At 47.6% G+C, this 14,291-nt stretch overlaps 2 protein-coding genes across 9 annotated transcripts; both read right to left on the reverse strand.

Annotated features, from left to right (window-relative positions):
• Positions 1 to 2,484: 2,484 nt before the first annotated feature.
• Positions 2,485 to 9,488, reverse strand: LOC136502611 (uncharacterized). Of its 8 annotated transcripts, none has more exons than XM_066497870.1 (3): positions 6,940 to 9,488; positions 6,759 to 6,864; positions 2,485 to 6,680 (listed from the first exon to the last, which is right to left on the reverse strand). In XM_066497870.1, exon 3 carries the CDS (start codon positions 5,354 to 5,356, stop codon positions 4,220 to 4,222), a length of 1,137 nt encoding a protein of 378 aa, XP_066353967.1. In that variant the 5' UTR covers positions 5,357 to 6,680; positions 6,759 to 6,864; positions 6,940 to 9,488; the 3' UTR covers positions 2,485 to 4,219. The 8 variants fall into 8 exon arrangements, 7 of the variants coding, with proteins under 7 accessions (XP_066353967.1, XP_066353966.1, XP_066353965.1 ...); XM_066497869.1 differs by having other exon boundaries at positions 6,759 to 6,868; XR_010770642.1 differs by having other exon boundaries at positions 2,485 to 3,546; positions 3,736 to 9,488.
• A 37-nt stretch (positions 9,489 to 9,525) lies between these two features.
• Positions 9,526 to 12,187, reverse strand: LOC136502612 (uncharacterized). The gene is made up of 2 exons (XM_066497871.1): positions 10,378 to 12,187; positions 9,526 to 9,786 (listed from the first exon to the last, which is right to left on the reverse strand). The coding sequence occupies exons 1-2, from the start codon at positions 10,805 to 10,807 to the stop codon at positions 9,674 to 9,676; spliced, it is 543 nt and encodes a 180-aa protein (XP_066353968.1). The 5' UTR covers positions 10,808 to 12,187; the 3' UTR covers positions 9,526 to 9,673.
• Between the last annotated feature and the right edge of the window lie 2,104 nt (positions 12,188 to 14,291).

The following is a 14,291-nucleotide window of genomic DNA, read 5'->3' on the forward strand; positions in this document are numbered from 1 at the left end:
AGTGGTATAGCTATCGAGAACTTCCTGGATCCATTGTGGTGTGACCGCAGATATAGCTACACAAGACACCACTGGATTGGAATTGCGAGATAATGTATCAGCTGCCCTGTTGGAGCTCCTAGGCTTGTACAAGATTGTCGATGTTTCACCACCGATAGCCTGTCACGGGGGTACCCGGGGCAGTTTGTTCGGGCTTCAGCGTATGCAGAACTCGACGGTAAACGCAAGAGACAGTCGATTTATCCTGGTTCGGGCCCTCGACCATGATCGAGTAATAGCACTACGTCCAATCGGCGTTAGCCTTTGCGTTGGATTGATTGTAAATTGTTGTGTTGTGTTTTTTTTCTCTGTCTAGGAACTCCACCCTCCTTTATATAGTCAGGAGGCCAGAGTCCTAGTCGGTTTACAATGTAGAGTTCTAGTAGGATTACAGGGTAGTATTACTACTAAGATTACATGGGAGGAATCCTAATCAAACTAGATCTCCTCTCTTCCTTGCGGTGTATCCCATGGGTCCCGCATCGACAAGCTCCCGAGCACTTCATGGTTGAACTCCGAAAGCCTTGTCTTGTTCCTCCAGGTCTTGCCGAGCAGGAACAAGCATCGCCCGAGTGCTTTCTTGAGTGAAACCATGTAGCGCTTCTTGGGATCTTCAGGTGGTGTGTGCTTTTTTAAGAGTGATGTGCGTTTTTTTGAAGAAAAAGTGCACTCACTGAGTGTAGCCCCCGAGCCTCTTGCTATTTGGAACAAAAAGTTGGAGGGTCTTGAATCTGAGTTATTCAAAGAACTAAAAACCTCTTCTGAGGATATGTAGGATCTTGCCAAAAAAGGCAGCCAGCGGTGGGCGAGCTCCTTATTTGATGACGTGGTTCAGAAAATGGTTCCCTGCAAAGTAATCATACGAAAGTATGTAATAATTGATATACAAGATATCAAGTTGGAAGTATGTCCCAGTATTATAAAATGCATATTAAATTTTTTCACGTCTTGCTCTTATTAGGCTATATAATTTCCCTAGGTAGGTAGCCTGTTACGTTTAAACACCTCTCGCACCTTTCCGACGAGTAGGCTTCACGGATTAAGGCATCAGCAACCCGGGTAAATTAACAACCGTTAAGAGAAGACATTATAAAATGCATATTAAATTTTTTCGCGTCTTGCTCTTACTAGGCTATGTAATTTCTCTAGGTAGTTAGCCTGTTACGTTTAAACACCTATCGCACCTTTCCGGCGAGTAGGCTTCACGGATTAAGGCCTCAGCAACCCAGGTAAATTAACAACCGTTAAGAGAAGACTTTAGTAGTCAGGGATGCAACTGTAGTAGAGCCGCAGAGGCATATGGATAATATCCGGAGATATATAATGATTAAAGAATATTTGAAAAAAATATTAAACTATGACTTAGCTTGATTGACGGCCGCGTGGAGAAGTCGGCGAATCGTGAAGCCGCAGCCGAACGGCTTGATGCAGTCGGACAGCTTGCTTTCGGCTTAGACGGCTCGCCACAGGCTCAATCGACTCGCTGGCGGCTGTTGATCTCGTACATGTTGGAGTCGTCTTGTTTGAAATCGACTTGCATGTAGATGGCTCGGTTCGTACGCCGGCAGTGCTTCCCGTAGCGTGGCCGAGTAGAACTCCTTTGTTTGCTATACGGATGGCCGTGCTGTAGACGTACGGCTCCAAGACTTGCTGTAGCATTGGCATGCTTGATGGATGCGTACAACGTGCAAGTGCCTTAGCTCTCTGCAGTAGTCGACTTGGACAGTACTCGGCACCGGATTCCGACTAGCAGTGCAAGCACTCGTGATGTCGAACTCATGTAGAAGTAGGACTCCCACAGCACGCGTATTATGTTGCGGCTTTGTCGAAACCTGGCAACCGACGCCGCGTGTCGATGGCGTAAGGTCGAGATGCATGAAGTGTAGCACGTCTAAGACTCTGATTTGAACTCTCTTGCACCGTTCGTATGGCACAACACGTTGCTAGAGAAGGCGGCAACATCCGACGTTGACAGCCCGTGTGCTGTGTCCAGAAACGACGTCAGGCTCTCTTGGATGAAATCGTTGCTGCCGTCTCGTGACCGAGTTGATGTCGACTTGAAGTAATTGACGAGTAGACCATGTAGGACGATGGGGACCTGCATGGGGAAACCAAGCTGCCGCGGACGGCGCAAGAGATGCACGTTGATCCCGCCGGAAAAATCATGTTGTTGAGGTCCGTCGAACTCTTGGATGCAAATTCACCGAAAGCCCCTACCTGGCGTGTCAGCTGTCGATGTTTCACCACCGATAGCCTGCCACGAGGGTACCTGGGACAGTTTGTTCGGGCTTCAGCGTATGCAGAACTCGACGGTAAACGCAAGAGACAGTCGATTTATCCTGGTTCGGGACCTCGACCGTGATCGAGTAATAGCCCTACGTCTAGTCGGCGTTAGCCTTTGCGTTGGATTGATTGTAAAGTGTTGTGTTGTGTTTTTTCTCTCTATCTAGAAACTCCGCCCTCCTTTATATATATAGTCAAAAGGCGGTTTACAATGTAGAGTCCTAGTATGATTACAGAGTAGTATTACTACTAAGATTACATGGGAGGAATCCTAATCAAACTAGATCTCCTCTCTTCCTTGCGGTGTATCCCGTGGGTCCCGCATCGACAAAGATGCGGTATTGAAGGCCCAAAAGCTTGGTAAACAACTTCTGTTGCCAGGGAGTATGAAGGCGCTGATCGGATAGCTGCACCAAACTCTGTTGATCAGTGAATATGGTGAATTCAGCGAATTGTAAGTACTGACGCCACTGCTGAACTGCTAAAAGGACTGCCATGTACTCCTCATATGTACTGAGGCCCGTGGATTTCGGACCCAGCGCTCGGCTAATGTAAGCGAGCGGGTGACCATCCTGACTGAGGACTGCCCCAATACCACCGGCGCTGGCATCAGTCTCAATGCTGAATGGCCGTGTAAAGTTAGGCAGCGCAAGGACTGGAGCCGAAACCAATGCCTGCTTCAAAGCAACTCGAACACTTGTATAAGATGGTCTAGATGTTCCTCGTAGGAGTGGCTGTATATCAAGATATTGTCAAAGAAGACCAACACACACTTGCGAAGCAACGGGGCAAGTGTTGAATTCATAGCTTCTTGAAAGGTTCCTAGAGCGCCAGTCAGCCCAAACGGCATGACCACAAACTCGAACTGTCCGAAATGTGTCTGAAAAGCTGTTTTAAACTCTTCCCCGAGCTGAAGCAGGATTTGATGGAACCCGGAGCGAAGGTCGAGCTTAGAGAACCAAGAGGCTTGACCCAATTCATCCAAGAGTTCATCTATGAGAGGCACAGGGTATTTACTCTTCAATGTAATGGCGTTAAGCTATCGGTAGTCAACACAAAAACGCCATGTCTTGTCCTTCTTTTTCACCAGCAACACGGGAGAAGAAAATGGACTGGAGCTTTTCTGAATCAAGCCAGCAGCAAGCATCTCGTGAACCTGTTTCTCGATTTCGTCCTTCACAGCTGGAGCAAAACGATAGGGCCTGGAAAATATGGGACCAGCACCTGGTATAAATGGAATAGCATGGTCACAGCTCTGTGAAGGAGGCAGCTGAGAAGGTTGCTCAAACAGGGAAGCATAATGTTGCAACAGCTTTTGAATTTCTGGTGGCCACTCAGAAGACTGATCTATAGGCGGTGACTCCGCAGAAAGCAGCTGGAGGAGTGAACCCGGTGGTAAGGTGGAGAGAATACCTTGCAACTGAACAATGCCCTATCGGTAAGGAAGTTGCAACCATTGGTGAGCCCAGTGGATCTTCATCGGACTGTGACTTGCCAACCAGTCAACCCCCAGGATCATGTCATAAGAAGGAAGTGGAAGCACTTTCAAATCTGACTGGAATTCCAATCCTTGAATAGACCAAAGAGCTGCAGGAGCATACTGAGAGCAAGTTAGGACTTCACCATTAGCCACTTTCACCTAGACCGGTGGGTTAAGAGGTAACATCGTAGGACAGTTTGCAGTCACCACAGTACTGATAAAGGTGTGAGTACTGCCAGAATCCAACATTATCCGAATGGGTGTACCTCCCAACTGGTCGTCAAAACTCATCGTGTGGAGTGCAGAAGCACTAGACACAGCTGCAACAGACAACATCATCTGCAGCTCAACTAGCTCAGGCTGAGTATCAGGTTCAGGTTCCTCAACATCATCATCCGGAGTAAACAATGCCAAGAGCTAATCCATAGCAGCAAGTTGGGCACAACAGTGATCGCGAGACCACTTCAGGCCACAACAAATGCACAAACCTTGAGAACGTCTGGATGAACGGAGAGCCGCCCAGCGCTCATCAGCGGTGAGTGAACGCCCAGCTTCAGTCCCGTTCTTGAACTCCCCGTTCACCACCGGCTTATCACTGCGTGGCGGTGGGGAATGCAAGGGCAGTGCCACCCTGGCGAACAGCTTGGTCCCCGTGGAGACATCCCACTTCCGCACCTCCAGTTTGCGTGGCGCCAACAAGTCCTCCTGCAACTGAGCAAGCACACAAGCAGTATCCCAATTTAGAGGACGGTGGAGAGAAACAGGGGCACGAATATGATCTTTCAAACCATCAATGAAGCGCATGGTAAAGAATAACGGATCAATGGTGCGATGATATGCTCCTAGCTGATCAACTATGGCTGAAAACTGTTCTATGTACTCAGCTACAGTACTAGACTGACGAATCTGAAACAACTGACGCAAAAGCAGCTCATAGTGGTCTTTCCCGAATCGGGCCATGACCAAGGCAGAAATGGTCTCCCAACTACACCCTTGGATTTGCGACTCATCAGCATTATACCAACGCTTAGCAGCGGCAACAAAGTGCAGACGCGCAATGCGGACCCATGAGCTGGACTCAACATGATACAGACTAAAATAGTCGAGACAATCACTTAGCCATAGCTTAGGTTGATCGCCATCGAATTTAGGGAAATCGACCTTAGGGATTTTGGAATTAGGATTCCCATGGGACTCATGAGAAACAGGGGAAGAATTCGAAACATGCGCCCCAGATGACTGAACATTGGAAACCGGTAAATGGGGTTGGGAAATCGGATGCTCACCTTTGACCGGGGAATGAATCAGGGTTGAGACAACCCCAAATCCACTCTCCCGGTTCTGATGCTCGACGCGGGGCCCTATCACGGGCGGTTGGGAGTCAGCGGCGGGGCGCTGAACCACGGAGGGAGAAGGCGCGAAGACGCCGAACTTGTCGCCCGGACTCTCGACGCAAGCGCGCTCCCATCCGAGAGAAAGCTTCTTCACTTGGAAGCGGATGTCGTCGATGGTGCCCTCGATGCTTGGCCTCCACTCATCGAAGGAGATAGCCATCTTCTCCAAGGCAGAAACACGCTTGTCTTGCGCCAGATCCAGATCCTAGATCTGGCGACCCAGGCGCGCTTCCTGGTCGGCGAATCGTTGATCCCACTTGAGATCATGGTCGGTGAAGCGTTTGTGGAGTTCATCGAGGATCAGTTTGGTCTCAGGATTCATCACGCCCAATCGATGCTGGCGATGGGTGAAATGGTCGTGTGGAAGGGGATCGGAACGGTCCAGTCTGTCAACTCGCCACGAATTGTTCAAGCGTGGAAGGGAATTACAGCGACCCGAATTCGACCAGCAGCTCACTGCTCGAACTCAGATCAAGCCAACCGGATCCGTTTGCTCGAACAACCGATGGAATGTGAAAGAAACAGAGTGGTAGCCGAGGAATCGGTGTCTCCGATACCAATTGTTAGCAGGAATGGAGTTTGGGAAGGGAGCAATCGGTGAAGGAATGGAGAAACTGGGGAATCGAAGAAGACGAACAGCAGCGTGGGGAACAAGGTGGCGCGGCGAGGAATGATTAGAGAGTATTAGGTTTTGGTTTTACAAACTGGATGCCGATCTCTTCTCACTGTATCCTGATATACTAGTTCGCTCTTACAGGGCCTTGCCCAATTCTCGTGCACGTAGGCGCCTCAAGCCCATTCGCCACCAAGGACCTTCTTATTGGGCTATCGCTCGCGAACGCTCCTGCGCGGCCCATCAGCTCCTTCCTTCTGATATTCTGGAGATGGCAGAGTGCTGATAGTCCCTGGAGCTTGAGTACCTGCTTGACCCCAAGCAGGTGCCCGTGGAAATGCTTGACGAAGAGCTTCCAGCGACTCCCATGTAGCCATGGACTTCGGCCAGCCAGACCACTGGACCAGCACTTGTTCTTCATAACTGGCGCCCTCATGTGGTAGATGACGCTGTAGTATGGCAAGGGGAACTCTGGGCAATTCAATGTCAGAAGGAAACAAGGAAGAAACATCAGTACCAGGAAGAACTGCCTTCTTGAGCTGAGAGACATGGAAGGTGGGATGAACTGCTGAAGAGGCTGGCAACTGCAAGGTATAAGCGACAGATCCCACACGAGCAATAACTTTGAATGGACCAAAATACTTAAAGGCTAATTTCTGGTTAGACCGATGAGCAAGAGTAGTTTGAACATACGGTTGCAGCTTCAAAAACACCAAATCCCCAACCTGGAATTGTCTTTCTGAACGCTTCTTATCAGCATGACGCTTCATACGTTCTTTAGCACGGGACAAGTGTTGATGAATGAGGTCAGCCATAACTTGACGATCCCGGAGCCAATCAGATAGTTCAGGCATATCCACAGAATCCAAAGCTGAGATGCCAAAGTGCCTCAGGTATAGCCATACAAAGCTTCAAATGGAGAACGGCAGAGTGGTGAGTAGAGCTATACCAAAATTCCGCCAGGGGAAGCTAGTTGGACCACTTGGAAGGACAGGCATTCACAAAATAGCGAAGGAACGTTTCCATGGACTGGTTGAGGTGCTCGGTTTGCCCATCTAACTACGGATGATAGTTGGAACTCATCTGTAGTTTAACATCAGCCAATCGAAATAGTTTAGACTAGAACTTACTTGTGAAAATGCGGTCGTGGTCTGAAACTATAGCTGTCGGCATGCCATGGAGGCGGTAAACTAGATTCAGGAACACCTTAGCCACACTTTCAGCAGTGAATGGGTGAGATAACGCCACAAAATGACCATACTTTGTGAAGGAATCAATCACCACAAGAATATAGTTAGCGTGCTGGGAACGCGGCAAACCTCCGATGAAGTCCAGAGAAATAACTTGCCACGCCGCCTCAGGCACAGGAAGCGGCTGCAGCAAGCCAGGCAGATGGGCACGGTCCGGCTTGGCACGTTGACAGGTAATGCACCCACTGACAAAGTCTCGCACAGCCGATTTCATGCCTTTCCAAGCAAATAGTTGTTTCATTCTTGTATACGTTGCTGGAAACCCCGAATGGCCGCCGAGAGCACTAGAATGACAGGCATGCAGTAATTTCTGTTGCAGTGCCACATTGGCCCCAATCCAAATACGACCGTTATATCGTAGAACGCCGTGGCGTAGAGAGAAGTGGGAACCGACTGGAAATCAATCAACAACTTAGCTATCATAGTTTGGGCAGCCTCATCAGTGGTATAGCTGTCGAAAAGTTCCTGGATCCATTGTGGTGTGACCGCCGATATAGCTGCACAAGACACCACTAGGTTGGAATTGCGACATAATGCATCAGCTGCCCTGTTGGAGCTCCCAGGCCTGTACACGATGCGGTATTGAAGGCCCAAAAGCTTGGTAAACAACTTCTGTTGCCAGGGAGAATGAAGGCACTGATCGGATAGCTGCACCAAACTCTGCTGATCAGTGAATATGGTGAATTCAGCGAATTGCAAGTACTGACGCCACTGTTGAACTGCTAAAAGGACTATCATGTACTCCTTCTCATATGTACTGAGGCCCCTGGATTTCGGACCCAACGCTCGGCTAATGTAAGCGAGTGGGTGACCATCCCGAGTGAGGACTGCCCCAATACCACCGGCGCTGGCATCAGTCTCAACGCTGAATGGTCGTGTAAAGTTAGGCAGCGCAAGGACTGGAGCCGAAACCAATGCCTGCTTCAAAGCTTGGAACGACTGCTCATGAGTACTGGTCCAGTGCAATATTGTATTCTTTCGGAGGAACTCAGTCAACGGCTTAGCGATGACACCAAAGTTTCTGACAAACTTTCTATAGTACCCAGCGAGACAGAGAAAACTGCGGACATCCCGAACAGAAACAGGTGTTGGCCATGTAGTCACTGCAGTAATCTTATCAGGATCAGTAGCAATGCCGGATTATGTGATAACGTGCCCTAGGTAACTGATGCTCCTCTGAGTGAAAACACACTTAGATAGCTTTAACTTCCACTGATGTGCTTGAAGCAACTCCAACACTTGTATAAGATGGTCTAGATGTTCCTCGTAGGAGTGGTTGTATATCAAGATATCGTCAAAGAAGACCAACACACACTTGCGAAGCAACGGGGCAAGTGTTGAATTCATAGCCTCTTGAAAGGTTCCTGGAGTGCCAGTCAACCCAAACGGCATGACCACAAACTCAAACTGTCCGAAATGTGTCTGAAAAGCTGTTTTAAATTCTTCCTCGGGCTGAAGCAGGATTTGATGGAACCCGGAGCGAAGGTCAAGCTTAGAGAACCAAGAGGCTTGACCCAATTCATCTAAGAGTTCATCTATGAGAGGCACATGGTATTTACTCTTCAATGTAATGGCGTTAAGCTGTCGATAGTCGACATAAAAACGCCATGTCTTGTCCTTCTTTTTCACTAGCAACACGGGAGAAGAAAATGGACTGGAGCTTTTCTGAATCAAGCCAGCAGCAAGCATCTTGTGAACTTATTTCTCGATTTCGTCCTTCACAGCTGGAGCAAAATGGTAGGGCCTAGAAAATATGGGACCAGCACCTGGTATCAATGGAATAGCATGGTGGCAGCTCCAGGAAGGAGGCAGCTGAGAAGGTTGCTCAAACAGGGAAGCATAATGTTGCAATAGCTTTTGAATTTCTGGTGGCCACTCAGAAGACCGATCTGTAGGCGGTGACTCCGCAGAAAGCAGCTGGAGGAGTGAACCCGGTGGTAAGGAGGACAGAATACCTTGCAACTAAACAATGACCTATCGGTAAGGAAGTTGCAACCATTGGTGAGCCGAGTGGATCTTCATCGGACTGTGACTTGCCAACCAGTCAACCCCCAGGATCATGTCATAAGAAGGAAGTGGAAGCACTTTCAAATCTGACTAGAATTCCGATCCTTGAATAGACCAAAGAGCTGCAGGAGCATACTGAGAGCAAGTTAGGACTTCACCATTAGCCACTTTCACCTAGACCGGTGGGTTAAGAGGTAACAGTGCAGGACAGTTTGCAGCCACCACAGTACTGATAAAGGTGTGAGTACTGCCAGAATTCAACAATATCAGAATGGGTGTACCTCCCAACTGGCCGTCAAAACTCATCGTGCGAGGTGCAGAAGCACTAGACACAACTGCAACAGACAGCATCATCTGCAGCTCAACTGGCTCAGGCTGAGTATCAGGTTCAGGTTCCTCAACATCATCATCCGGAGTAAACAATGCCAAGAGCTAATCCATAGCAGCAAGTTGGGCACAATGGTGATCGCGAGACCACTTCAGGCCACAACGAATGCACAAACCTTGAGAACGTCTGGACGAATGGAGAGCCGCCCAGTGCTCATCAGCGGTGAGTGAACGCCCAGCTTCAGTCCCATTCTTGAACTCCCCGTTCATCACCGGCTTTTCACTGCGTGGCGGTGGGGAATGCAAGGGAAGTGCCACCCTGGCGAACGGCTTGGTCCCCGTGGAGACATCCCACTTCCGCACCTCCAGTTTGCGTGGTGCCAACAAGTCCTCCTGCAATTGAGCAAGCACACAAGCAGTATCCCAATTTGGAGGACGGTGGAGAGAAACAGGGGCACGGATATGATCTTTCAAGCCATCAATGAAGCACATGGTAAAGAATAACGGATCAGTGGTGCGATGATATGCTCCCAGCTGATCAACTATGGCTAAAAACCGTTCTATGTACTCAGCTACTGTACCAGACTGACGAATCTGAAACAACTGACGCAAAAGCAGCTCATGGTGGTCTTTCCCGAATCGGGCCATGACCAAGGCAGAAAAGGTCTCCCAACTACACCCTTGGATTTGCGACTCATCAGCATTATACCAACGCTTAGCAGCGGCAACAAAGTGCAGACGCGCAATGCGGACCCATGAGCTGGACTCAACATGATACAAACTGAAATAGTCGAGACAATCACTTAGCCATAGCTTAGGTTGATCGCCATCGAACGCCATCGAAATTAGGGAAATCGACCTTAGGGATTTTGGAAATAGGATTCCCATGGGACTCATGAGGAACAGGGGAGGAATTCGAAACATGTGCCCCATATGACTGAACATTGGAAACCGGTAAATGGGGTTGGGAAATCGGATGCTCACCCTTGACCGGGGAATGAATCAGGGTTGAGACAACCCCAAATCCACTCTCCCAGTTCTGATGCTCGACGCGGGGCCCTATCATGGGCGGTTGGGAGTCAGCGGCGGGGCGCTGAACCACGGAGGGAGAAGGCGCCAAGACGCCGGACTTGTCGCCCGGACTCTCGACGCAAGCGCGCTCCCATCCAAGAGAAAGCTTCTTCACGTGGAGGCGGATGTCGTCGACGGTGCCCTCAATGCTTGGCCTCCACTCATCGAAGGAGATAGCCATCTTCTCCAAGGCGGAAACACGCTTGTCCTGCGCCAGCTCCAGATCCTGGATCTGGCGACCTAGGCGCGCTTCTTGGTCGGCGAATCGTTGATCCCACTTGAGATCATGGTCGGTGAAGCGTTTGTGGAGTTCATCGAGGATCAGTTTGGTCTCAGGATTCATCACGCTCAATCGATGCTGGCGACGGGTGAAATGGTCGTGTGGAAGGGGATCGGGATGGTCCAGTCTGTCAACTCGCCACAAATTGTTCAAGCATGGAAGGGAATTACAGCGACCCGAATTCAACCAGCAACTCACTGCTCGAACTCAGATCAAGCCAACCGGATCCGTTTGCTCTAACAACCGATGGAATGTGAAAGAAACAGAGTGGTAGCCGAGGAACCGGTGTCTCCGATACCAATTGTTAGCAGCAATGGAGTTTGGGAAGGGAGCAATCGGGGAAGGAATGGAGAAATTGGGGAATCGAAGAAGACGAACAGCAGCGTGGGGAACAAGGTGGCGCGGTGAGGAATGATTAGAGAGTATTAGGTTTTGGTTTTACAAACTGGATGCCGATCTCTTCTCACTGTATCCTGATATACTAGTTCGCTCTTACATGGCCTTGCCCAATTCTCGTGCACGTAGGCACCTCAAGCCCATTCGCCACCAAGGACCTTCTTGTTGGGCCGTCGCTCGCGGATGCTCCTGCGCGGCCCATCAGCTCCTTCCTTCTGATATTCTGGAGATGGCAGAGTGCTGACAAATGAAACTTGATACTAGATGTCCAGTGTGCTGGCGCTTTGATGAGGATGGTGGCCACTGTTTCCTAAAATGTAAGGCCGTTCGACGTTTTGCTGGATGGATCTCCATTTGGAGGATACTCGGACACTTCTAATGCAGGTCTGTTCGGCCAAGGATTTTGTCAATGATATTCTGAAATTAGAGCAGCACAAAAGATCAATGGTGATTATCCTTTTATGGAAGTGGTGGGACGAGAGAAACAGGATTAATGCTGGTGAGGCGCAACGTCCCTGCAGCGAGATTGTGAAGGCTGTTCTCAGTTCCTTTACAGAGCAACATGTTATTACCAGGCGCATATCTAGCTCGGCGGAGAAGATAGTTCCAACATGGAAACCTCCCAACACGGGCTGACTGAAGGTGAACATTGATGGTGCTTTAAAAAATGAGAATAAAGATGGTGCTTGGGGCTTCGTGGCAAGAGATGTAGCTGGGGATCTAGTGAATTAGCAGGAGCCGGCAATATAAGCCCAGTGCACAATGTCCTTATGGCTGAAACCATGGCGTGTCTTAAAGCAGTGGAGGCCATTCAGGCGCATGGCATCTCCAGGATTCAAGTGGAGACGGATTCTAGTCAGTTGCGAGAAGCTCTGCAGTCTAATGTGCTCGATCTAGAGCCGAGTGGAATATTGTTTATGTTCCTCCGCGAGTTTCTTGATGTTCATTTTGATAGATATATTGTTTCTAATGTACAACGGTCTTGTAACTCGTCTGCGCACGAGATTGCCAAAGTTGGTCTAGCTTGGGAGTCAGGCCAGTCGAGGATATGGCTTGATGATTTCCCTCACTGCTATAGGATGGACTTGTTGTTCCGGACGGTAATGGTTTTTAGTCTCGGTTATCGCGCCGGGACAACGATACCGGAACTAAAGGTGGAACCTTCAGTCTCGGGTCATCGAGCCGGAACTAAAGATGGACCTTTAGTCCAGGTTCATGTTACCAACCGGGACTAAAGGCCCTCCAGCCAAGCAAACGTGGCCGCGCCCTTTAGTCCCGATTGGTAACCCCAACCGGGACTAAATGTTCCTTTTCTTTTTCTTTTTTTTTTGTTTAATTTGTTTTCAGTTCAGTTACACATATTTGTTTAATATATAATATGTTTTTATGTACGTATTCTACGCAGCTAATATAAATATACGCACGCATATAATTACATCTAATTCCCATCTCGAGCATTATTATATTCGAATAAAGTATGAAACTATATATATATATATATATATATATATATATATATATATATATATATATATATACAACACTTTCGTAATCTTGTTCTCGAAAATAACGATATCAATAAACATTTAATTTACATCATTTATTTCTTAGGACCAAAGTAGAACTCGCCGTTGGGATTTAGCACTTTTTCTAGAAGAAATCATGCTATTGACTCTTGAACTTCTTTCAGATGGTCTTTTTGCATGACCCTTTGTTTCAACCATTCAGTCTTGCATTTGAAATAAAAGGAAAAATATTAATACACATATATATATATATATTCATTTAAAAATAAATAAAAAAATAATATATACGTACTCTGAGGACATATTTAGGAGTTCTTTTTATGTGTGCAGTGATAAATTCACAAACGTAGTATCCACACAAGTTATTACCTGGTTCCTGCCGCAAACACCACTGTACGAGAAGAAGATTATTCTCATCATCTCACACGTAAATTGAAGTACGACATAGTAATTAAACACGTGGGGAAGTATATATAGTACAACTTACTGGTATTTCAACTATATTAAGTGGTGCCTTGCAATCCTTGCGGTGTTGCCGAATAAACTCTTTTCAAACCCGGTGCGACCAATAATGTACGATCGTTAATAAATTATGGCAAAGTCTATTCAATAATAGTTATGCGCGAGAGATCGAAATTACCCCTGAATAATGTCTATCATATCTTGGTATAGTGCCCGCTCTTTTCTCAATGAGTCCAAGATTACTAACCGACTTGAGTTTAACTCAATGACAATGAGTATCCAGTGAAACCTATATTGGTTTATACACACACGTACATGCATATAAGTTGTATTGATATTACATAAAATGTGTAGACTATGTTATTATTAACACTTACTCAAAGTTGTACGGGAAAAGTATTGTTGTCTTGTCGTGCTGCTTCATGAAGAACCTCATGATATTCTTTATCAGGTGCATCACGTCGATTGCGTTGCGGACCTCTAGGACTTGCCAATAGGGTAGCTCCCAAAAGATGGACTTCTTCTTCCACATGGGTGCGTGTCTCTTAGCATCTTTGGGAACAGATTCGCTGCCTTGTCCCTTTCCAAATACTACTTTCACATCCTTGACCATTGCGAGTACATCTTTCCCAGTTCGGTTATGAGGCTTCTTCCGGTGGTCTGGCTTACCTTTAAAATGCTTACCTTTCTTTCTTACTTGGTGATTCAAAGGAAGAAATCGACGATGGCCAAGGTACACGACCTTTCGACATCTTTTCAAATATATACTGTCAAGGTCATCAAAACAATATGTGCATGCATTATATCATTTGTTTGTCTGACCTGAAAGATTACTTAAAGCAGGCCAATCATTGATTGTTACGAACAACATTGCTCGTAGGTCAAAGTGTTCTTGTTTATACTCATCCCAGACACGTACACCTGGTTTGTTCCATAAAACTAGAAGTTCTTCAAGTAATGGCTTCAGATAGACATCAATGTCGTTGACAGGTTGCCTCGGACCTTGGATAAGGATCGGCATCATAATGAACTTCCGCTTCATGCATAACCATGGAAGAAGGTTGTAGATACATAGAGTAACTGGCCAAGTGCTATGACTAGTGCTCTGCTCCCCAAAAGGATTCATATCATCTGTACTTAAGGCGAACCTTAAGTTTCTAGCC

The sequence above is a fragment of the Miscanthus floridulus genome, chromosome 14, assembly GCF_019320115.1.
Source record: "Miscanthus floridulus cultivar M001 chromosome 14, ASM1932011v1, whole genome shotgun sequence".
Classification (NCBI taxonomy): Eukaryota; Viridiplantae; Streptophyta; class Magnoliopsida; order Poales; family Poaceae; genus Miscanthus; species Miscanthus floridulus.